This window comes from Dermacentor andersoni, chromosome 3 (assembly GCF_023375885.2).
Source record: "Dermacentor andersoni chromosome 3, qqDerAnde1_hic_scaffold, whole genome shotgun sequence".
In the NCBI taxonomy this organism is placed as follows: domain Eukaryota; kingdom Metazoa; phylum Arthropoda; class Arachnida; order Ixodida; family Ixodidae; genus Dermacentor; species Dermacentor andersoni.
This window is the reverse complement of record NC_092816.1, coordinates 20,390,139-20,416,105: the sequence shown is the minus strand read 5'-3', so window position 1 is coordinate 20,416,105 and position 25,967 is coordinate 20,390,139. Positions and strand designations below refer to the sequence as shown.

At 42.1% G+C, this 25,967-nt stretch overlaps 1 protein-coding gene across 4 annotated transcripts; it reads left to right on the top strand.

The window, feature by feature from the left end:
* Nucleotides 1-319: 319 nt before the first annotated feature.
* Nucleotides 320-25,447, top strand: LOC126519404 (thioredoxin reductase 2, mitochondrial-like). Of its 4 annotated transcripts, XM_050168968.3 has the most exons (13): nt 1,649-1,667; nt 1,775-1,840; nt 8,114-8,426; nt 10,802-10,880; nt 11,415-11,548; nt 12,296-12,315; nt 12,422-12,513; nt 13,569-13,740; nt 15,192-15,328; nt 17,649-17,744; nt 19,829-19,993; nt 23,728-23,825; nt 25,029-25,447. In XM_050168968.3, the coding sequence occupies exons 1-13, from the start codon at nt 1,649-1,651 to the stop codon at nt 25,150-25,152; spliced, it is 1,515 nt and encodes a 504-aa protein (XP_050024925.2). In that variant the 3' UTR covers nt 25,153-25,447. The 4 variants fall into 4 exon arrangements, with proteins under 4 accessions (XP_054921491.2, XP_050024925.2, XP_072143186.1 ...); XM_055065516.2 differs by lacking the exon at nt 8,114-8,426 and having other exon boundaries at nt 320-1,667; XM_072287085.1 differs by lacking the exons at nt 23,728-23,825; nt 25,029-25,447 and adding an exon at nt 23,620-23,673.
* Nucleotides 25,448-25,967: the final 520 nt, after the last annotated feature.

The following is a 25,967-nucleotide window of genomic DNA, read 5'->3' as shown; positions in this document are numbered from 1 at the left end:
CCGCTAAAACCCCGCTTACGCACGTCTGATGTGTCTACGCAGCTGTGGTGTGTATTTACGCCCCAGAAACCGATCATACCGGCAGTTCAGGACCTCTCAAACTTACGCACTCCGTGTACATTAGTCTGACATAGCATAACGCCTAAACCGCGTCTGCACCTTATTTGCATTCGTTTCGAGTGTTTCGGTGGGCCTGCACCTCCGGAATCGAGCTGCACAGTTTCTGGACTTCTCGTGAACCGCTGTGAACTGGTTCGCAGTCTATGTCGCAGTGGTGCAGGCGAATCGAACAGACCCAAAATCTGGTGGCGGGGGTGACTTTCAGGTGCTTTCAGGCTTTCAGGTGTTCGGTGGTGACTCTGCCTAGGCACTTCGGAGAAGGTTTCTTAGCACGTGTTGTAGACGTTTGTCCCTAGGCGTGCCAGCATTGAGGAGTGGTGGAGTTGGTGGGGTCGAGTTCGTTTACGCTCGGACGCTGGCAGCCGGCGCGGTAAAATAGGTGAAGCAGCGGGCCATTGAGCGGGCACTGACGCCCGATTTGGCGACCGCTGGGCCTCTACTGCGGCCCCTACTGCTCCCCTGGAAAAATCATGTTTCTTTTGAAGGTAGAGCGGTAGAGCGCCCTACGAAGCAAGAAAGGTAATCCGGCATGACTGACTGGGCACCAGCGCCACAGGCGCGAGGTCTGTCCGACGTACTTTCAGAGGCAAGGTTCTGACTAGTGTTGCGGAAGTCATGGGGCGCGGTAGCGCTGAATTTATCGTCACGAGTTGGTGGCTGGACGTAATTATATTTATTAAATCGTGCTTTTTACTAATTGTAACGTGTGATTCGCATTATTGGCGGCGCCTCCAGGGCACCAAAGCGGCAACTAGAACCAAAGCTAGAACCCGGACTGGTCCGTGTGGTGGGGCTCGCCGAGGCCTGCGCGTGCCAGGGGTGTGTTCGCCCAAAAAATTGGCATAAAATATTGACAGCAGACAGCCGATCTTATACACCCCTGGCACGCTTCAGCCTTCGCGGACTCAACCCACGGGCCGCCCTGCTTCCAGCTTTGATCCCCCCGCTACCCCTTCGGTGCCTTGGGGATCCTGCGCGGTAACACCATAGAATAAAGAACCGTAACACTGAGCTTAAAGCTTAACCTCCTCCGTAGTGCCTACATGCCTAGGCAGAGTCATATATTCAAGGACCAAAAAAGCCCCCAGATTTTCTCTCTCGCGCCCGCTCTTACTCGCGCCTGCGCACAATCAACTGGCGATCCCTCAAATTAACATCTCGTCCATTCCAGTAGGTCGTGGTTTACATCCGGTACCGCAGTTGGCCCAACGTTGCGACTGAATTTGTGGACGTTCAACCGGCGGCTCCATTAAGTAACTAAATCTAATTTAAGAATGAATGTAGTGTAATCGTTTGTTTAATACTACTGTTTCGTTATTTTTTTTTCGAGAAGCAGCTATGTCGTAGCGAATGAGCTCGGCTGTGGCACGCAGAAACGAGAGACCCCTTGTCGTCTGCTGCAGTGACCGCACGTTCGCGTTGACCGCGAGTTTTACGTTCGATTGGAAGCGACATGGCATGTGCTTTACTCAGGCGTGGGTGTTACGGGCTTGAATGGCTCAAATCGTCTCCCATTATTTCGGCCACAATGAAATACTCGACACAAGGTGAGAATACTATATTCATGCATGGACAATGCGCCTCATTTACTGATATTACGATATGTGAGATTGTCACGCTGTTTTTATGTTATTTTTGTATCGCTCAACTATAGAACAGAAAAGCTACGACCTGATTGTCATCGGCGGAGGGTCAGGTGGCCTTGCATGTGCAAAGGAAGGTGAGCGTTTCATCATGCTTCTCGCGACGATAAATAAAACATGTCAGTTGTATGTATAATCGTTTTCCGGAATCGTGCTTTGTTGCTGCTGCTTTGTCGGTACAGTTTCTGTTGTGTACAATGTATTTAACGAGAACATGTAATCACATATTAGGGAATCTATATCTTGTCCGTAACCCAGGTTACCGGATACGTAGACGGAGTGGTCGGGCCACCTGGTAGCAAATATGGTTTAATTGGAGAGCACGCATCGTTATAGTAATATTGCAAATCGCAGTATGAAACCGATGAACTTAGCTGCTGATGCAAAGTGTTCAGGAACATAGCTTGCATGTTAACATTCATGCAGCCTTTTTAAAGTTTTTTTTTTTCTACAAGAGTACCCACGTAAACGGAAACATTTGTACAAGTTGGGGTTGGACAAAACATCAAGAGATATTGATACCAGCATTGTTGCTGCCGCTCACGTCTCAGGTAAATCGGTATTCTGAATTTTAGAACCTTATGGACAATTTAAAACACTCTAATTGTCCACTGTGCCTGATCATTGAAAAGGTTACATTGACATCCTGACAAGTGCTCAAATTGTGGTTGTGCTTTGAGCTTATCAAGATAAGCTAGTTATACATTGCATGTGAGATGACAAAACCTATTATTGTGACCATATATTATGCACCGGATACGCAGACCTGGTGGCATACACTTTAGTAGGAGAGTACACATCAGTAGTATATATATTACAGATCACAGTATGAAACCGATGCACTTAGCGGTGCAGATCAGAGAGCAAACGGGGCTAACTGTTATTCTAATTAACATTAAGAGAAAAATATGGAGCTGGGCAGGCCATATGTAATGCGTACGTTAGATGAGCAGTGCACCATTAGAGTTAAAAAATGGGTGTCAAAGGTGTCAAGAGAAGGGAAGCGCAGTGGAGGATGGCAGAAAACTAGGTGGGGTGATGAAATTAGGAAATTTACAGGTGCAAGTTGGAATCTGCGTAATAACGGGAGTAATTGGGGATCGCAGGCAGAGGCCTTTCTCCTGCAGTGGACATAAAATAGGCTGGTGATGTTGATGATATTATGCACCTGCAAGGGTGCATGCATTTCTCCAGACATTCCTATCTCTTCCTCTTCTGCTCTGCACCTTCTGCCTTGCAGTCCAGCTGCGAAGTGAACTTTCTAAACAGCTGCTTTGGATTACCAGATCAAATGTGAAGCCCTAGGCAAAATTTCAATAAAAATTTCTGCTGGTACTAGTATATAAGAATTATAGGTCCAATAGCAAAATGTACAGGTCCCATAGATACTTCAGCCAGTCCTGTAGCTTCTACATGGCAAAAGAATGTTCTATAATATGACCGGAATGGATCGGGGAGGTAGTGGGTGTCAGCCTGCTGCCAGTGGTTGGCGGGGACCAGTTTATGTGCTGATGTGTCTATAAAACAAATAAAATGCTTTATTGGTCCCTATTAAAGCAATAGAAGTGTAGTGGGCCGAGATGACAAAGGACAGATCTGGTAGGAATGGGGGGAAGAAGAAGAAGAAAAAAAGAGATTGTGCTTTGGTTCTGTGCACGCTTGTCGTGGAATGTTACATTGGCACAGTCTATGACAGGAGAGAAGCCTCTATTATGTGGATAACGTTGAGTATAGCCAGAGACGCGCAACATCAGTCATACTTTTCAACATGTGAAGTGGATGAAGACGTCAAGTATGATTTACCCGAAAGCATCTCGACTCCCAAGCTTTGTGAGTTCATTGCCCAAAAGGCTGGGAAGACGCTGTAGGAGATAGATGTTCAAGCATCGGTGAAGATAAGAATGAAGCACTCTGAATTTCATGAACACATCATGACGCCGCTGGTGCAGCTGACAGCAGGAACAGCACCGAGCAAGACCGACTATTCAATGGACTCGTGCCTCCTATAAAGGCCTTGCCTGCAGCAGCGAAACGTCGAGTGACAGCAGCAACTCATGGAATATCTTCTGACTCTTATTCAAGCCCAAAAACGACAAAAGCAGATGGCAAAGCCCGACTTCTTTGATGGAGAGAGCTCAAGCCCGTAGACTTGGATCCAGTTCTACGAACGGGCGTGTGAGGAGACCTGGGACGAACCCTGCGATTGCATCAGGAACTTGTGTCAGTTTCTCAGTGGACTTGCCAAGAAGTGGTATGACATCCAATACGCTGGACATATGACGGATGCATGATGATGAGCTTTTGATGAAAACCCGGTTGAAAGGTGGGTCCGAGCTATTTTTTATAAATATCACTCAGGAAAGCCCCTAGAATATTTTTACAAGAAAAGACTGCTTCTTCACATGGCAAATGCAGAACTACCGGAGTCCACAGTAGTGCCACTGATAGTTCATGGCTTACCCAAGGAACTTCAGAGGCAGGTGCAAGTAAGGTCGCCTAAAACTACCGAAAAAGTGTTTGGATGTTTTGCAAACATCTGCACCAATTTTACGCGACAAAATGTGCGTCGGACAGATCAGACTTTCGAAAGGGCTCCACGGAGGCCTCGCAAGCTGGAAAATTTTCATGGCCAAAATCGAGTCGTCAACTTGATGGCTACTAACAGCAATGATGCAGAACCAGTAGCTTCTCATTCAGAGGAAGCACAACCAAAAAACTAACAAAAGAGGGTGTCCAGTCCCACCTGACGACAAAAACTGAGACTTTTTCTAACTGTCCTTAGCCTTGTCTATATTAAACTCAATATCATTGGAGACGATGTTGATGCATTGGTTGATAGTGGTGCATCTGTATCTGTAATAAATGAGGCTGTTGTTAAAAGTGACGAAATAATTAGAGGAAGACCGGTGCAGGTACAGAGCTTTGATAGGGCAAGACAAATATATGATGAATGGGCGAAAGCGAATGTCTCTTATGAAGGCCGGAGGGCTAATATTGACGCCCTTGTCGTGAAGGGATGTGACTATAAATTCTTACTTTCGAGACTAGATATAAAGACACTGAAGTTAAACCTTTATTGGAATGATGAAGTAACTATGGCGCAAGAGACGTGCGCATCCTTGAACATTGCGGACTGCCTTGTTAAGTGTGAAAAAGACGTTCGTGAAAAATTCCCTCAACTTATCTGTCTAGGCAACTATCCACCGGCTACAAGAAAATTTACTGTTTCCTTTAAGCTGAGAGATGTTACGCCAGTCAGAAAAAAGCTTTACAGTACGTCATATGAAAAGAAACTTTGTTTGAAAATTGAGATCCAAAATATGTTAGATGCTGGAATAATACGGCCATTGGTGTTGACGTTCGCCTCGCCTATTACTCTAGCTCTGAAAGAAGACGAATCTTTGCGACTGTGTACTGATTACCGGATATTGAATAGCCAAACGGACATTTTTTCTTTTCCTATGTCAAGGATTGCCGAGATAATTGAAGAAACCGGAGGCTGCAAAATATTTTCCTGTATAGACCTTTGCTAGGGATTTTGGCAGATTCCACTTGAAGAGGAATATAAAATGTATACAGCTTTTGTCACTCCATTTGATATGTACGAATATAATCTTGCATACTGAAAAGATTTTGCACCAAAAAACAACACACACAAGAAAGACGACGACACCACGGGCGCTACTTCAACTGTTTAATGAGGATGAAAGCACTCGACATATATAGCCCTCCAAAACACCACGCATGCATGCGTACAAGGCAACATGGAGTACAAGGTTTTATCCGAGTACATGCGATAGAAACTTCAGCTCAGCCTCGTAAAGAAAAACCGATGTATCACTAACACAGTTCGACCCGCTTTCTGGACACGCTGGACCTGGACACGCTGTGTTAGTGATACATCGGTTTTTCTTTACGAGGCTGAGCTGAAGTTTCTATCGCGTCTACTTATCCGAGATATAAAACAATATATAAGTATGTACCCAGGATTCCCAGGAGGGTGGAAGTGTTGTCTACAAGCAGCTGTGTCGCACCATAATAGATTTCATATGAGCACTCTGGGATGCAGTCCTCAATGCGCCGCCTTTCAGGAGCCTGCCTATTTGCCTGCGGATGATATACTTGGCACAACAGAGAAGCTTAACTTGAATGAAACGAAGAAAAGTTCAGAAGAGCAAAGGGAAGAAGAGAGCATTTGACAAACGTCATAACACAAATATTCCGGCAATTGCATTAGGCGATATTGTTCTGGTGCGGAAAGGATATGGCGGTCTTAACACAAAACTTTTGGGTCCGTTTAGAGGGGTGAAATTGGCTACAAAAGAAGGAGTACTTAAGACCATTGGCTACACGACGGAAAACGGTGCGATGGAAATTACAGCCATTGCCAACATCATCCCTTATTTGCAACTGATGGATGAAACAAAGCCCCGGAGAGTGTAGTGAGCCGAGATGACAAAGGATGGATCTGGTGGGAACGGGGGAAAAAGAAGAAGAAAAAGAAAAAAAGAGATCATGCTTTGGTTCTGTGCATGCTTGTCGTGAAATGTTACAAGAAGTAGTGATAAAAACTTGTATTGGACAAATAAAATGCTTTATAGGTCCCAATAAATGCAATGGAAGTAGTGATTATGATATTGTCACGTGGTGGTGACGTTGAATAACACAGTAGCAATACTGTGAACGACAAAACTAACTTTTATTGGGCGAACCTGTGCCCACAAAACAGGCTACACTTATAGCACAACGATAGCGGCGAACACGGTCGGCGATCGTCGGAAATCTGATCAGCGGGTCAAGCGCGTCGGCTTTTATACCGCAGTCGTCGAATGTTCCAGACTAATTATCGGGACCCGCATGCCTTTTACAAAGTTCTGCACCATTCGCGTCAAGCGATGAAATCAGATAACACAATGTTCGGCGACAACAGACAGCAGATAGAAGCATCGATAACTTTCCAGAAACTTCGGATACATGCAGGGGCTTCCCGCGCTGTGCGATTACATTTGTTAAGCGGCGAAACGTGGTCGCCCGATAAAGATAAGTACACGTGTCAATATAAACATGTATTGGTAAGTATTGCTTAGCAAGAAGCCAGTGGAGCAGAGGCGCTAGACATCAAGAATCGAGGCTTTGCTTTAATAAAGGAATTATGCATTGTAAGCTGCATATTTGTTGCAATGAGGAATTTAGGTACTGTTTGTTGCTTCACTGCGTAATTTCATTGAGGACATAGCTGGCCACCAGCACATCTGTAGGGTTAGTACAGATGGGACTATATGTATAGGCCACAATTTGTTACTATGACTGCTGTCCTGTGGGTGAGCTGTTTGGTGAGACAGCTGCAACAGCCATGGTCAGCAAAGTCTAGGAGGGTTTGCCTAGAAAGCCTCGCTTTAAAATGAACAATTAATATACCTTTTTAGAACAAACCATTTTGGTACATTGTGCTCCTGTCTACACCAATACACTGATAAACTAATAGACAAAAACAGGCTCTCAGTTTATCAGGTATGTTATTTCATAGACCAATACCTGCTGTCTGTTTATCAACGTATCAGGTCTATTTCATCATCCAATAGACTAATATAGACTATATCAGTTTTACCAGTGTATCATAAGATGAAACCAATAAAATTTATCTATTGTAATTTCTGCTATGGAAAAAAGCAAAGCTTACATTACATTCTTGCATTATAGATAAATCCATAGGCATACCTGTAAACTTTTATGATTTTGTAGTAAAATGCTGGATTTTAAGATCCTATTTACAGTTGTATTGAAACTAATATTTCTAAATTTTTTTGCTTGCGTCTAGTTTTGAACAAAACTGATATCAAAAGAATACAAACAGTTGCTGACAGATCTTTTATAGCCTGACTTTTCAAACCTGTTGATTATTTGGACCTATCTACATCAGCGATGCCCACCTAATCAATCTATCAAGGTGACAAAAATTTCGGCTGTGTTATGTGAATATCTAATGAATAAACTTCATTAACATTTCTATATTCTGTGGCGCAGATCACTCTAGCTGTGAATCTTTAGTAAGTGATCCAACTTATGTTGAGTAATCAAAGGGTATTTAGTGTATTTCGTCAAAGGTTGGTATTTTTTGGCTTTGAAAATAATATTTTTCAAACTCTGAGATTTGCAGATGTACATATGGCTCCAAATTATTTGTCTTTCAGAGTTGTGTCTGGCTTCTTCAGGCATCAGACATTGTAACGAAAACTGGCAGCCCCTATAGTGGGCCGGGGTGATGTGGAGTAAGACATTGCCCCTGTTGCCTCCCATGTGTGCATTCCTGTGATTATAAAATGTGCCCTCTGGCTTGTGTTTGAATGCAGCACAGGCATGTGGCATGAAAGTGGCTGTGCTGGACGCTGTGTCGCCCTCGCCTCGAGGCAGCCGGTGGGGACTCGGGGGCACTTGTGTCAATGTTGGCTGCATACCGAAGAAGCTCTTCCACCAGGCAGCATTGCTGGGTGAAGCCCTGAGGGACGCCCCGCTCTATGGCTGGCAGCTTCCTGGCCAAGTTTCAACAGCCCAGGACAGTGCAGCGAAATCCAGGCTGAACCATGAATGGGCCACTCTGAGAAACGCAGTGCAAGCACATGTGCGGTCCCTTAACTGGGGACACCGAGTGCAGCTGAACAAGAAGTGTGTCTCTTTCATCACTTCTTGATTGAACACAGATGCGTACATTGTGAAGCAAATCATGTGCTAGTAAAAATTGGCTGCTGAATGAGCCCATCAGAAACTCCCAGAAAGTTTAATGCCATCTATCAAGTGATGCGCCATAGCTCTTGGACAGCAGACTGATATATGCATGAGCACTTACAAGAAGGTATCTAATTGTTAAACGATATATGGTCCGTTCCATGTGATGCTGTTATTTATGCAGGCATGTTGCCTTGGCTTCCTCAGACTATTTTGTGTGATTATATATTGGATATAGCATAGTCAAGTTTCCGGCAGTTTCACAGGCATTCAGCAAAAGGTAATCTAGTGGCACCTTAATCTAGAGAATTTTACGTGCGTCAATGTTATGTCAAGTTTCTTAATCGTTGAGCTGGAGTTTCAAAGTGCTGTGATGGAGCATAGTGGTTCACTGTTAGAACTGCTTCTGCTGTTTACCCCAAGGAAGGCCAGCGAACCTGTACAGAGGCCACAATCTGTTTCCCCTATTAGTAGACCGTTGTAATTGCTATCAGCAGCAGGCACATCACTACAGGGGGATCTACAGGCACTTAATTTGGTCCTCCTTGATTTTTCCCCATTGATGGCACTACTGTAGTGGTATAAAACTGTGCACGTCATGTATCTGCCATTTTGCTGTGAACAGTAGCTTTAAAATGACACAGGAAAAGATAGGACCACATGAAATTAGACCAATCACATGAACCTTAATCAACTATACATACATGTCTTAATTTATATGTTCAACGCAACTTTTCAGAATTGTTTTTACTATTTTATAAGGGTGACTTTGATCTTTGCTACCTGCTTACATAGTGGGTCTTTTGCAGTTTTGCCAATGTAAAGACTACTTCCAAGATTGCACGTTGGATCTGTGAAAAAGATACTTTGGCATTCCAAAGTCAATCCTGATGACATAGTGGCTTGAGCAGAAATTATCAACAGGACAGATGGAAATCTAGCTGCTATCTACTACCACTCGCTAGGTCATGTCTTGGTATAAAAAGGACAAACAGCTCTTGTCTGCCTTCATGTGACCAAGGATCTCGCATGGACTTCGATATGTCTTTGTGTTTTCACCTTGACTTGACCAAAAGAATTAAAAAATAAATAAACTAGGGACAAGATGTAACCATGATTTGCCAGTTTGTTACACTCACATCCGGGATAGCCACCTTCAAGTGCCACCTTTCCTTCAACCGGAAGTACAAAGTGGAGGACCTTATTCCCAAAAATCTGCGCTTGAAGGCATCGGTTGAATCAGCCACAAGATAATTCGGCAGGCCGAGAAGAAATTACTGGCAGCATGAGCTCAAGAATACCATCATAGTTGGCTGGTGTTTATGTAATTAGACCTCCATGCTTTCTTGCCAGCTGTGGCATTCTAATGCGGAGCACAAGGTCACAGGTTTGATTCCTAACCATGGCACCTACATTTCAATGGCGCAGAATGCAAAAATGCTCATGTAATGTGCTTTCAGTCCAGACTAATTTGGAGTCCTCCGCTACGGCATCCCTCATAAGCTACTGTGCAGTTTCAGAGTGTTAAAAACCACAATTTAACTTTACTTTATGTACTTGGTCTAACTTCAGAAAGGAAACACATACATGCATAGACGACGAGCAAAACGAGAACAAAGTAAAAGCGGGAGCCAATATTTCGACAAGTGGGCTTGTCTTCTTCAAGGCAGCTCATACATGCATAGACTGTTGTATGCAGAAGTAGCATTACCCATGTGTGTACATGTTTACCTTCTTGTTCATACTAAGGTTTTCAATAGCACGGACCACAAGCTCACCCAGACTGCCACTCTGTTGTTTCTCTTGAGGCTATGGAATATTTTTATTAGTTCTTTGTAATAGGCCTTCTCCTATGCTGTGTTGCTATCTCGGGAATCGTGCTGGGCAGCTGCCTTAGGTGATCCTGTGGATGGAAAATTGCAGTAAATAATGCTGACAGAGCAACATAAAATGCTAATGTCACTGTGTGTATACAAATACAATAAAATGAGCCAAGCTACATCTTATTCTATGTTCAAATGCAAGGTAATTTGCTGTTTTGTTACCTTAAGTCATTGACTCACATCAGCACAAGCTGGTTCCATAATTATCTAGTTTTGATTGCACCCCGTAGCTCGCAGGACCTTTAATTAAAATTATTACATCCATATCGCTCTTCACTGCCGTCCTGCTTACGCAAACTGCACCCTCAGCAACAATGGTGCTTTTCTCATTTTGGAACTAAAATCTAGCAAATTACCTTGACTTAATTTTTTTCTTTGCTGTCTTTTCAAACGCTTTTCATTGTAGCTATGCTTTCTGTTCTTTTACATCAGGAAGGTGGATTACTATAATGCTCATGGAAGGTTCCTTGATCACCAGAAGGTTGTTGCCCAGGCTCCCAATGGCAAAGAGGTTTGTTTTTGTCTTGCAAAAGTACTGTTTGTTTGGACTAACTACTATTCAAGTAAAGCTATTATTGTGGCCAGGGCCACATGAAAGGTTATGTACCCAAACTGTCAACACTAGAAGTGCAATGTTGAAAATGTTTGTATCTATCCAAGGAATACAAAGTTCTAACATGGTGAATATTGGAAGGGATGGGGAGGGTCATGAGGGTGATGTACAGGGAATGTTGCAAATGTTTTGGGAGGTAATTAGATCTGTTGTGGGTTAATTATCAAATTTGTATTAATTGACTGCCAGAGTCATTGACCAGCATCAAAGGGTTTGTAGGAGGAATCTTCTTTACAGGAAGCTTAGAAGGTTATTTGGGTGTGATTTTGCAAAGTTCCACAAATCTTATGGCATGTTTTTTTTTTTTTTTGCTTCAGCATGAGTGCATATGATAAGCAGCTCATTTTAGCAATTGTGCAACACAATTTAAGCAGTCTCAGTGTGCATAATATTTCTTTTCTTTTTCTTCTTTTTGGTAATCCTCATGGACAGGAAATCCTTGTGGCCAGCAAGTTTGTGATTGCTGTGGGAGGCAGGCCAATCATTCCAAAAGATATACATGGCCTGTCAGACTATGCCATTACGTCAGATGATATCTTCTCTCTAGAGAATCCACCAGGAAAGACGTGAGCATTTATCACTGCTCTCTGTTTTTTTAGCTCTGTATATTTCTCACACTCACTAACTGTGGACATTCAGCTGCTACCTTCCCTTTATTTGTTCACTTTAGCTGTGCTTTAGGGATTACTATTTCACCATCTGATAGCTTTATGAACTCGAATGTTTGATGAAAGCTTGTCTGGTGAGGAACTAACCATGGCACAAGAAAAATAAGGATGCCACCTGCAGTCAACATGCATTGGCAAAGCTGGCTATTTTGGAAGCAGGCTGAGGCAACATATTTACAATGTAAGAAAGAAAAGCACTGGCTGTTGTTGACCTTCTTTCTTTCTTTTTGCCACTTCTGGTAGTTTAGGAAGCAGTTTGTGTCAAGCCACTGATCAGAGTTTTCTCTAAAGTATAGCAGTGTTGAGGGAAAAGGGGCAGGGATCCACATCAGGTACCCAAATCCACTTTCTGTATTTTGCGGGGAGAACCTGGGAATGGTTTTTGGGAATAGTCTGACATCTGAAACACCTTTGAGCATCAGTGCCTTTGCTCAGGTACATGTCATGAAACATTGCTGTTCTCTGAGACCTGGCACACAAGTATGCGGTAAAGCTAGCTCTTTATTTGAAGGTTTGTTGAATGATGTAACCTGTTAAAAAATGGTTACTTAGCTAGAGTAGACAAAGTGTGCATTATTTTATTGCTCATAAACGGTAGCACATGGTGCACCTTTTTACATGACGGCTCGATTCTTGGTTTTTCAGACTGGTGATTGGTGCAAGCTGTATCCTTCTTATGGTAGCTGTGTGGTGCACCAAGCCTACGATATCCGATCTTCTCATGCTCTCTGTGATGCTTCTTTGAATGTCATGCCTTGATCAGGTTAACAGATGTTGCATTAGAATGTGCTGGCTTCTTGAATGGACTGGGCTATGACACATCTGTGATGGTGAGGTCCATTTGCCTACGTGGGTTTGACCAGGTAAATTTATTGTTTTCGATCTTAGATAGAAAAATATAACACACTCCTTACTAGTTCACTTGCTGGTAAATTTTTTGGCATCTGTTTATATATACAAACGATAGCACTCCATCATGCCTACAGTGTTAGCTCAAATGTCAATGTAACTCTGTGATTATTCCTTTTCCATAACAAAGGCTCTATTAATGGAGTTTCATTCAGGACACTCGGCATTCATCTGCTACCCAGCTCACAGCGAAGGGCAGAAAGGCTGAATGTTCATTTTAACAGGTAATGCAACTGTAGGGAGGCCAATATCTTTAAAAAAAATGTGCACACCATTGCAGCGTGTATGTAATAAAGAGAGTGAATAACCTCACGAAAATACACCATGTCTATCAGAGCTTCGAATTTGAATAATATTGCTGCCACATACTGCTACGCACTTCATGATTTGGAACAGGCGTGCATGTATCAATCCTCTTAAGTGAACTTAAGAAAGGCTCTGTGTTTAGCTATTGACCTTGAGATAGCGCCTTGAAAGACAAAATGAGCATAGCAAGTTTAACATGTTAGTTGCAATTCAGCAAACCATTATCATTCTAAAGGAAGTGCACTGTTGAGACATGGATGAACACATGGAGACATGGATCACACGAACGTGAATGTTTGTGTGAGTGCTAATGTTTGTGCAATTTAGTATTTGTCCATGTCTCAACAAGTGTGTGACCTTTCAAATGATAATGGCCAGTTATCTAACTCGCCAATACCTCCCGAGTCAGAAAAACCATGCTTTGGCATGGTCTGCAGATCCATAACTATCACCTGTAGTCTCGTATGCCAGCAGTTGTAGGAAGTAAGGTGTTAGTTTTCTTTTTCTTTAATTTTATACGTTGGCATTTTTATTTCATAGCAGAGTTCTTTGCCTAAAAAAGAAAAAAAAATCTGGTTTTAGATGCCACAACCACGGTCTGATTATAAATATTAGGCTCATTGCCTTTCTGTTCATTTGGTCACACCCTGTTATTCTGTTATCGTTGGCTGTTACTTTGTACATGAATTTTTTTTGCATTTAGCAAATGGCCAAGCTAGTGACTGACCACATGACGTTAGAAGGAACAAAGTTCCTCTGGAAGTGCCTGCCCAAGGAGGTAACCAGACAGCCAGATGGCAAGTTGAAGGTTAAGTGGTGCGGCTCTGATGGCAGAATCCAGGAGGACATCTTTGACACTGTCTTGGTAGCTGTTGGTGAGTTGCAATTCAGGTCTACACATACATATTTGCGCGGTCATTTGTAGAATGGCTCACTGGTATTTACAAGCAAAACCAAGGACTTACTTGTGCGTGTAACAAGTTGTAGCTCTTACATATATTCACCTGAACACATGCAGTCATTTAAATGCTTTTGTAGTTGCAAATTTGCCTTACACATGCACGTGTTATTGGCCAAACAGTGTTATGGCACATTGTCTCATTGACTTTTACATTGCACATTTGGCATGTTGAGACATGGAGAACAGTGTGTCACTTCATCAGTTCACGTTCAACTGCAGATGTGTGTGAAAACGAAGATAGCTGTTTGTGTGGCATAGTGATGAACTATAGATTGCATGCTTCTTCAACTAGACTGAGAAAAGCTGTGCTGCATGTGTCTACATGCATGTGCATGTGTGTGCTTATCACTAGTAGGGTCCATAGTAGTATAACATGCATGGTGTGAAGAAGTTGTAATTTTATTTTATGGCACCCATCGGTTGAAAGAGTATGCATACACTGAAGCACGTGTATTGAAGCTGACTAGTATTTAGCTCTAGTTATGATTTTATTGCGTGATGACTGGTTGAAAGGGGAAGCTCCTCTTCCTTACATATTCAGCATGAAGTGCACATTAAAGATGCTCCGTGGTTATATTCTAGGCGCACTGTGTTTTTGTGTTGACGCTTCATTGTACAGCAGGCATGTTTTAGCGAAAAAATAAATGCATACTGTGTGCAGAGTCATATTGAGCTCTTGTCCTCTTGATTTTGAGATAGAGGCACTGATAGAGTCATAAGGGCACAATCAGTAGCATGTACTGCTGTTATTCACATCACAGAACGTTAAAACACACACACATGATTTGCGGCATGGATCATCCTAACATCTAGAAGCCATATATTCTCTCAGTGTGTTGCAGGTTCCGGCACCCCATACAGAAGAAAACTAACTGTTGTCAGGTGGTGCACTGGGCACAAAATGGGCCCAAGCACCCAACGAAAATGTTTGCAGGAGTTCTTGTTTGTAAGCACACAAGAAATGTTTGCAGGAGAAGTTTCCAAGCAAAAGCCTATACTGCTGCTGCTGCTGCTGCTGCTTCATGTGAAAGAAGCTTCCTGACAGCTAACCTTTCATTAAATGCCAACTATAAAGACATTTCACTTTGGCTGTATTTGAAGCAGTCTGTACTAGTGAAACAATCTTGGCAAAGCTACAGTGCTGGTAATTGTTAATTGTTATTATTAATAGGGTTTCAGTAGCACCTAAGCAGATGATGCATGCACCTCGTAGTTAGCGGATATGATAGGCAAATTTGAGATCATGGCCTCTGAGACTTTCAGTGCGCACCCAGGTGCCGCCTAATATCTTGGATGTCATGCTGAGTTGCGATCTGGTTCTCGATATTCGAAGTTCTGCATCATGCTCTTGCTCTGAATGTGCAGGGCGACGAGCAGAAACATCAAGCCTTAACCTGGATGCAGTCAAAGTTAATGTGAATCCCAAGAATAAGAAGATTGTTGTTGACAAGAATGAGCAGTCATCTGTCAGCAACATCTATGCTATTGGTGATGTGATAGACGTGAGTATGCATGTTCTTTCATTCATTCATTTATTACCTTGTGAAACCACATAATTTAGCAGCACTGCCTTTTCTTGCTTCAAGATTTTTCAGTGTGCTTTGATTGTGACACTTAACACCACATTATTGTTCATACCTGTGTGTGAATGCATGCATGTGTACATGTGAGCATGTGTGTATGTGTACACGCACATGTGTATGTTGGTGTGTCTTGGAAGTAGTAGAGGTATTCCGGATGTCCATAGTTTCATCTTCTTTTTCAGGACAAAGTTCACTGTCCCTCATTTTTTTCTTTGTCTTGCTTCAAATCAAGCAATAGAAAAGTTTGTTGCTATATATTTGCGGACAGCTTTTTGTGGCACTGAAGGGAAAACTACGAAGGCGAAGTGCGAACAAACAAGAATGCTTCTGAAAAAACACCCACATTTTCATCTGTGTCAGTTTAGGCTGGGGAAGATGAAACGTAAACACCTAAATACACTGGGAAAAATTCTAATAGAAATATTTTATTGGCATCTATAGGTTTCATCTTACTGGATTATGAAATGATAGACCTGTTACACTAATAAAACTGATAGCCTTTATTGGTCTATTGGACCATAAAATTTATACACTAATAAAACTGATAGCCTTTATTGGGCTATTAGCTTACAGCTAGGTGTATTGGTGTAGATAGTAGCATTGTGTACCAAAGTGGTCTGTTCTACAAGGGGCATTAATGTTCATTCTAAAGCAATCTCTCTATGTGGAACTTTACCAGACTTTTCAGGTTGTGGTTGCTGCTGCTGCCTTGCCAGTCGTGGCCTATATATAGCCGCATCTGTTCTACCCCTACAGATATGCTGGTGGCCAGCTCTGATCTCTATGAAATTATGCAGTGAAACAACAAACGGTACCTAAATATCCTCGTGATAACGAATAAACAGCTTGGAATGCATAAACCATTTATTAAAGCGACACCTTTTCTACCTTTATTCTCGATGTTTGGCGCATCTGCTTTGTCGACTTCTTGCCAAGCAATACTACCAATATAAGTTTATATCATGATCACTACTTCTATTGCATCTATTGGGACCTATAAAGCATTTTATTTGTCCAATACAAGTTTATATCACTACTACTGTTTCAATTGGGACCCATAAAGCATTTTGTTTTTCTTATAGAACTCTCTATTGCCCTGATACAGGACTGGCAAAAATCTTTATGGGACCTGTATATTTCGTATAAGACCAACAGAGATTTCTATAGGAATTTTTTCTTGGGTAAGATAAAATACACCACTGAGTATCGAAGTTGACTTATTTTGTGGCCTTTCCCTTCAGCACCTGGACAAATGCAAAACTGTCACAGGTGGAAGATTCAAATCAAATCAAATCGGTTTATTTGGACATGAACATGTCTACACAGAACATGCCCACGGAGTGACACAAATGACGCTAATAGCATAATTGCTATTAGCTGTTGCTATTATTAGTTCAGCGTGTCTTCCAAGAAACAAAAAGCACTGTCAAATGCTGCCGGACTACTTGACACGGTAGCACATGTGCAGAAGTTCTGCCCACATAGTTTTCCCTACATCGCCATGGAAAGTTGTCCGCAAGTAAAGTATGTCTTTTTTTTTTAATAATTAATTTCAAACATTTCTATGCCATGGGTTATGAAAGCTAGAATTATTATTCTGTGCTGTATTTCATGGAGAGTATGAAGCTGAACTAAACAATGAAATAACCTATAGCTCTGCAATTTTCAAATGGGAGGAAAGCTTAAAACCAAAACCTTTTATCACTGGCTTAAAAAAGACAAGGATGTTTTATCTTTTATACCTCTTGCCAGTGTTCTTTCCATAATTTCTTTTGTCATCATCCTCAATCAGTAACATATTTTATAATATTGAAGTTAAATTTAATTTTTTTGAATTTTCTAGGTCTGCAAACAATTGGCTCCATGAGAAATTTTCACTCTACATTGGTATCCCATTCAGGGACACTGTATTTCCTTGCATTCCATGAAATTTAGAGTCTGAAAATTACTTATATATTTCGGGTTGGGTCAAAGACACAAATTATCAAGCTTGCCGTAAAGTGTAATTTACAGTGAGTCCTCTGAAAAGACATGGCACACATCACTTCTACAAGATGCAATGTCTGAAATTTCCAAGTGCTGAACACAAATTCACTTATTAAAGTAATTGTAACTGAATTATATAATTAACAAAAAACCATAATATGTATGCAAGCTACATGTAAAACAAAGCAGTTTTCAACTCTCAAATTTGGTTAGAAAGTCATCGCAAGGATGTTTTTACGTGGCTTATGTCCAGGGAAAACCTGAGCTTACACCTGTCGCCATTCATGCTGGTAAGCTTCTGGCACGACGACTTGCTGGAGTGTCTTCCGAGTACATGGACTACAACAGCGTAGGTCCCCTGACACACAGGGCGTTTTATTATGTCTTGATTTATTTTTGGGCTCTGTAGTGGTTGATGTATGGTCAGTGTAACCTGTGCCTGATCAAAAATCTTCTAGGGGGAAACAATTATTTTTAAAAATATCTGGAATTGTTTTGTGTCAAAAGTGTCTATTAACATAAAAAATTACTTCGCAGTCATAAGGCAGGTGCTCACAAGGTAAGCAATGGCTGCAAGTTGTAGTGCGTACATGCTTGCAAGACATGTTCCTGGACATGTTCACTAGGCCACGTTCACTAGGCTCTCTTAGGCAGTTTTTTTTTTTGCTTGTCTTATATGCTTTTAATATTCAAAATGTTATGGCCTCAGTCAGCGTTGAGCATGATATATTGCATTTAATAACAGAGGCTGTGCTCACTGCATTTACACAACATGTGCCAGTAAACAAAATAGTGTTCAGGTTATGAAAGAGAGCTTCACATATTTTTCTTATTTCATCATGAAGACACTGACTTTCATTGACTTAGGTAGAGGATGGGTTCAGGGGGTTTCAATGCCACCCCCCCCCCCCCGCCACCTCTAAATTTTCTGATGAAACCTTCCCCCTCCTTCTGGCAGAACAGAAAAGTTCAGCAGGCTGGTTGGTTAGCCTGAAGGTGTGGATGAAAAGTAAGGATTCATTGTGAAAGCAAGGCAGGGGCCAGTGACAGTCCCAGTTGGGGATGGGTATATGATGGTAAAATGAAAAGAGGGACTAGTATTCAGTATATTTAAAGTATTTGCTATAGCCCCTATTAGAGCAATCTAGCTGGGCAATTTCAACTCCTGTGCAAGGCACATTATGAATGCAAGCAGGCTAGTGGGCAAGATAAACCACTGTGGCTACGCACTGAGATACAAGAGGTTTGGTAGGTCCCTTTCTTTCCACATGGGCCAGTGTGGTGTGGAGCTGTCATTGAAGTGGGCACACAACTTGCCCTCACCTCCACCCACATACATGGTGCGTATGCTGATATTTGGCATGTACAGGCGCCGACAAAAGTGGTATACTCCACGCAGCGGGAGCCGGAGCAATGGTAAACTGCATCGCAACGCCATCTACAGGCAGCATCTGGGATCGAGACAGCCAATGGGTGCCCTTTATTATCTGCAGGCATGTCGCTTGACTCGTGTCAATGTCTCGTGCTTCAGCTCGCCAAAATGCCGAGCGACGCCGCTGCTCCGGCTCCCGCTTCGTGGAGCATACCACTTTTGGCGGCGCTTGTACACATATGTAGTAGGGAACTAAAAGATGATATTTTGCATTTTGGGTCCTCTGAGCTAAACTGTTCAGAAAGTTGGTTTGGAAAGCTGTAATGAACAACATAACATGTAATCAAACCATCATGCGCACAACTTTCATCCATGTATATATCACAAGGAAACAATATACATTAACCAGCACGTGAAAATATGTGTGCGTGGGTGAGAGAAATTTTGATAATAACTGGAGAGGTTAACCAAGTGAAAGGCTTGGCAAGCTACAGCAGGCCACTACTACAGAAACTGTGGCTGTTGGAGAGCCTCTACCAAAGTAAATCTCTGGCTATGCCACTGCTGCCTTTGCACGAGAAAATGTGTAGCTGTAGTGTTCAGCAGCATATACATTGTTACATTAAAGAAATGTGTCAATACATGAATTTTATGGTTGTTTTTTTATGATTCATTTATGTAAGTATCTGGTGAGTTCTTAGTAGTAGTAGTAGTAGTAGTAGTAGTAGTAGTAGTAGTAGTAGTAGTAGTAGTAGTAGTAGTAGTAGTAGTAGTAGTAGTAGTAGTAGTAGTAGTAAGGGCCAAAAGGAGGAAGGAAATGAAGGCTCGCAGGCGTCATAACTGTCTCAGTTCCCAGTGGACACCTGAGCTGTCCTGCGGCTGTGGAAAAAAATACTACAGACTAAAAAAGAAAGGTAGGAAAGAGGAAAGTTATATTTGTCTGTCAGAAGCCTAAAGGCCTGTCACTGATTTCTTACCTAGTATAAAGTGGCTTGGCAAGTGTCTGTGTTACTTTTCTTGCTGTATTGAAATTATAAAGTTGTTGTGTGTCTTTAACTCAGGTCCCTACAACAGTCTTCACACCACTTGAATATGGTTGTGTCGGCATATCTGAAGAGCTTGCTATTGAGACTGTTGGCAAAGAAAACATAGATGTGCTGCATGCCTTCTACAAGCCACTGCAGTACACTGTGGCTCAGAGGGATGCCAGCCATTGCTACATCAAGGTATATCAAATTCCACAAGCTTTCACAGCAAAGTTGTAAACACTGCTAGAATCACATCTTGCACCCAGACTAGAGCCCATGCAAGAAAACATGCTAAAGAAAAAGTGTCCAGACTAATTGCAAGAGAACTAATAGTCTGATAGAGATGAAACTTTGTGGGCTTAAGACATCGCATATCATATGAACAGGAAATTATAAAGATATAGGTTACTTATGAAAGTTGCAAGAAATTATCAGTCTTACTAATTGCATGTAATCAACACATACCGGGACATTTGAAACAATTGCTGCATGTAAAATTTCAACTGATATCTGAAGGAATAGAAAGGGTACTTTGCAGAAGATATTTGAGAAAGTTAAAAAGATAAGGCACTGTTCAGAGAGCTTTAAGAAATCATGAGTATCACTAATTGGAGTGCACTGCACCAATTTTAGAGAGGGTAACATGGTAGCTGTATCAAAATTAAAACTCTCATCAAAATGTAATGCAATAATACAGCCCACATTGCACAGAATCTATGGGTAAAGGTGTGTGGGTCAATTACGTTAGGCACAAAAAGTTCACAAAGTACTGTGGGGCTCACTAAAATGTCTTAGAAAAGGGTGAAATTTTGAATAGCTATTGCTGTAGGCAGGGGAATAAAAATTTAGAGCTGAAACATTGTTCTGGAATAGTCGAATTCCTCTGCAAGATAATGCGATGAGCAAAACGTGAACAAGGTGAATGCAAAGATATAACAGAGTTTTCACGACGCATGCGCATCAAGGAATTCTTTTTCGGTAGACCAGATGTAGGAAAAGAAGATAGAGACTCTCTTAGACCACCTAGCACGTGGACACCGGAAAACGAACAGTGCCCAGACCTCGATTTATACTTAAAACTGATATCAAAGGAAATTCTAGAGTCAACGCGGCATTGCCGGAAACGCAAAAATTTGACCCCCGCTCAACACCAAGTCCTTAAAGAACTTGCGAAAAGGAATGATATTGTAATAAAACCAGCAGACAAAGGCGGCAGTATCGTAATCTGGCCTATAGAAAAGTACAAGAATGAGGCCTCTAAACAACTGAACAACCACACCCATTACAGAAAACTTGACTCTAACCCAACCTCAGATTACAGCAATATTGTGTTAGGCACAATAGCGGAGCTCCGGTCCAGGGAACTAATCACGCAATCCGAATATCGCTTCATGATGCCCAAAAACAAAACAGCAGGCCGTTTTTATCTTCTTCCTAAAATACATAAAGTTCCGGTCGAAGAAATATTTACAGCAGAAATCCCAGGTCGGCCTATTGTGTCTAATAACAACACACCTACTGAGTCACTATCTAAATTCTTAAATCACCACCTGTCAAACATACCCACTACCCTCCCATCTTTCGTTCAAGACACGCCGCACTTCCTTCGAATTATCGACGGCATCAACGCCAACCAAATCCTTTCCGACCGCACTATTCTAGTCACTTTGGATGTTTCTGCCCTTTACACCAACATTCCCATGAGTGAAGGAATTGAAGCCGTTTCTAGATCCCTCGCAATCAATCCCCAAGCGCACGCTCCTGAAGTTTACTTATCGCTCCTTAGGTTAGTTCTCACGCTCAACTACTTCGAATTCGATTCTACACACTACCTGCAAATTTTCGGCACTAGCATGGGTACGCCATTCGCTCCCACGTATGCGAACATTTTCATGGGACAGCTTGAAGCAGACCTGCTGAAATCCTACCCTTTAAAACCCCACACCTATCTTCGTTACATTGACGACATATTCATAATATGGGAACACGGCACAAGCGCCTTAACCGACTTAATTAGCCATTTCAATCACTTTCACCCGAGTATTAAATTTACTGCTCACCACTCTCCTAGTCAGGTCAACTTCCTGGACACGACGGTCTACATAGAAAACGGAAAACTGAGAACGACACTTTACCGGAAGCCTACAGACAGCCAGCAATATTTAGACTACAAGAGTCATCACCCACGACATTGCAAGCAAGGAATTTTTGTCGGACAAGCGAAACGTATAAGAAGAATCTGCAGTGAAGACCACGATTATATCCACCACCTAAATGACCTTAGATCAACGCTAGCAGAAAGGAACTATCCCCAAGTTGCTCTCGATAGAGCTTATGATACCGCGTCAAGATTGGAGAGACAGTCGGAATTGGCGAAGAGACAGCCCACATTAGAATCTGACAGACCGCCGGCCTTTATAACAAAATATTCTAATGCACTCCCAAACATAAACAACATCCTAAGAAAATACCACCCAATATTATCAAGTAACGAGCGTCTGCGAAAAGCGTTCCCGGATGTACCCAGGGTTACCTATCGCCGAAACAAGAACTTTAAAGACATGTTAGTGCACGCAAAAGTCAGCCAGCAGCATTCCCCCGTAATAAAAGCATGTTGTCGCCCTAGATGCAAAACCTGCAGGCACCTTCAAAGTGACATTAAAATTAAAAGCACCGCAAATAATTATACACATGAAGTCAAATCCAGCTTCACTTGCACAAGTTCGGATGTGATTTATATGCTTGAATGTTCCTTCTGTAAGAAACAATATATCGGTGAAACAGGACAATCAATGAACGTCAGATTAAACGGACATCGCGCGGACACAGCTAAAAAGCTTCCCAAAGCCGTCGCCGAGCATTTCAACCAACCAGGTCATAACTTTGATGAACTTAAACTCTACATCTTACAGTCAAATTTCCGTTCTGAACGAGAAAGAAAATACAGAGAATCATACCTTATTCATAAGTTCAAGACATTGCAACCAATAGGCATAAACGTTTCAAAGGGAGCTTTAGAATCTATTCGCTATGCTAAACCTCAAGCTATAGGCAACAACACTTAGTTTGATTTCTTGGCGTATCCCCCCACTTTTCCTTTTTCTTCCCTTCTTTTTCTTTTTCTTTCTTTCTTTCTTTTTTCTTTCGTCAGCTGGCGTGTCAGACGCCCTTGACACGCCGGCTAACGCGCGTGGGTTGACAGACTAGGGTGAGGGGAGGGGGGGTCCTGGCTTTGACCTTGTACACAGTGTTCCTTTACTAATTCGACACGCTAACACACTTTCCCTCGTTTCCGCGCCCTCCCGCCTCACACCCCCTCCCCTTTAGAATAACCCCACCTATATATACTGTGGCGAGGAAAGCATATGTCGCCTTGAAGAAGACAAGTCCACTTGTCGAAACGTTGGCTCCTGCATTCACCTTGTTCACGTTTTGCTCATCGCCTTGAATTGCCATCTCCCGGATTCCCCGTCTTTTCTCTGGATCTGCAAGATAATGGTGGCATCAAATATTTATTTACAAAATAAGAAATATTTAAATAATTTTGATAATCAGAGCTGGGTGCGCTCAATGGTGGTGGCAATGGCGGAGGAGTTATCGCATGAGCAGTGCATGTTGTGAGTATCAAATAGTCTCCAAAGGACATGGTGACATGATCCTCCTTCACAGCACAATGTGACAGCTATGCTACAGTCTTTGGTGAATTATTCTGTAAGGTTGCATAAGTCTGTCAAGAACTTATTTTCTGTGCATGACAAATGAGTGGGTTTTAGGTTCTTGACAGTTCGAGGAAGTGTTACCTATCTATTCTTTCTCTCTTGTAGGCCATTGTGAAACTGTCAGAACTTATTTTCTGTGCATGACAAATGAGTGGGTTTTAGGTTCTTGACAGTTCGAGGAAGTGTTACCTATCTATTCTTTCTCTCTTGTAGGCCATTGTGAAACTGTCAGAACCACAGCATGTGCTGGGACTGCACATGACAGGGCCCCATGCTGGGGAGGTCATCCAAGGCTTCGCCGCTGCACTTAAGTAGGGAGCTGAAAAACTGCAGCATTTTACTGCTTTAACAATGGCAGAACATTGGAAAACATATCTTGCCTTTATGATCCTACTATGTTTTCGAAATATATCTTCTCTCCCTCTCTTTTTTCTCGCTGTGGTGGTTAAGTGGCGATGTCATTTCTTCGCATAGCACGAGATCCCAGGCTCGATGCCCGGCTGCGGCGGCCACTTTCAGACAGAGATTAAATGCAAAAAAGCGTGTATACTTAGATTTACATGCACATTAAAGAATCCTAATTGGTCAAAATTATTCTGGAGCCCTCGACTATGGTATTTCTCATTGCCCCAATGCTGCTTTGGGACTTTAAACTTGTTGAATCAATCAAGCAATCTTCATATCCTGGTATGTTATGGCTAGATACAAATTGGAACAAACAAACTTTAAATGAAGAAAGCGAAGGGCTGAGAGTCCTGTAACTGCCTAAATAACTGTCGGGCTGTTCTGTAACTGGAAATGGAGGATTGGACAGACATAAGGGGTTGGAGAGCAAATGAGGGATGCAAAGGTAAAAACAAAGTGAAAGGGTTAGAAGTTCGAATCCGAGTTAAAACACTTTGTTAGTAGGACATCTGAATGATGTCTCAGTGTCCATGCACCATTTGCAAGACAATTAGAACATCCGCTGGATGTCTATTGTAGTTCCAGATGTCCTACCACAGACATCCCAAGGATATTGTGCGCATGGTCCTTTCTTGGCTTACATTTAAATAGTAGTCCTCCAAGAGGCTTTGTCATTGCATTCATTCGTAACAGAATGATGTTTTCTCATAAATGCAAATTATGATTCAAAGGTATCATGTATGCAGCTCGTGTTTACATCATACTTTGTAAATTTTCTGAGACTTTGACAACTCCAGCTAATACGCCAGAGTTGCTTGTGCAGCTGGTGCCTGTGTGCAACAACCACGGCTTTCCTGCATCAGAATCATTCAGTATAGCCCCTTCTTGAATCTGCCTTTCTCCCCATGAGGCTCAAGCAAGTGCTCTTATCCCTTATATTCAAGCAGAAATGAATATTGGACAATTTAAAATCGTAAATTCTCTAATTGAGTACCAATCTGTTTGGTAGTACTTGAAATTTAGAATATTTGTACAACACTCTGTTTCATACCACCTGTGGTAATTTAAAGCTCTTGTTACAGTGTAGAAAATGTTGTGCATTGTTTCAGGTCTGGTATGACAAGACAGACCCTGGAGCAGACTATAGGCATCCATCCAACTGTGGCTGAGGAAGTTGTCAAGTTGTGGATAACAAAGCGGTCTGGAGAGGACCCGCAGGTCACGGGCTGCTGAGGTTAAGCGGAACGGCTGTGCTTCTAGAGCAGCTCAATCAGGATTGAAATGGCTGATTGCGTGCTCAAACAAGGAGCACAGACGTTCCATGCACACGTTGAAGCTAGCTGAGTTGCAGTTGTCTCTGCTGTGATGATGCTGAACCCTTAAAAGCCAAACATTGGTTTGGGCTTAGCTGATGAAGCAGTGACCACACTGCACTCTTATGGATGATTTCTTAGCTGGGGTATGGTTTTATCCTCTTAGCTGTAATATTGTTTATAATGATTGCAATAAATTTGATAATTATGATTGATATGTTTTGGTGAAATAAATTTTCTGTTGGCTGCAGACATTTCTGCAGAGCTGTACTGCTACTGCTTTGCCTGCTGAGCAGTAGCACCATGACACTTTCAAATGTGCTATGCAGAGGAAAAAAAAAATAAAGAGTAGAGCTTGGTGCTGTACCAGAGGGATCGAGGATAGGAAACTTGTATATTTCCACCAGTATTAGGAGGAAATAAACAACTAGTGCACATGCCTGCATAAATGACAAGCGCACAGAAATATCCGTGAGACGCAATATAGGATCAAATAACCATATTGGCGGCACAATTAATCTTGCAGTACTTATCTATAGATACTCATACAGATTTGCTCTGCATTTTAGTTGCATAAGGTTCAATTCTTCCTTTCTCTCATTTCTTATCTGCTATTGAGTGCATCGGGGGGCACACTCAGTGGTGGTTCAAGCTCTTTGGCTTTGTTTAATGTACTTAACTGGTGCGAAAATATGCGAAATTACACATGCTTGGTACCTGTATATTCAGGAAAAA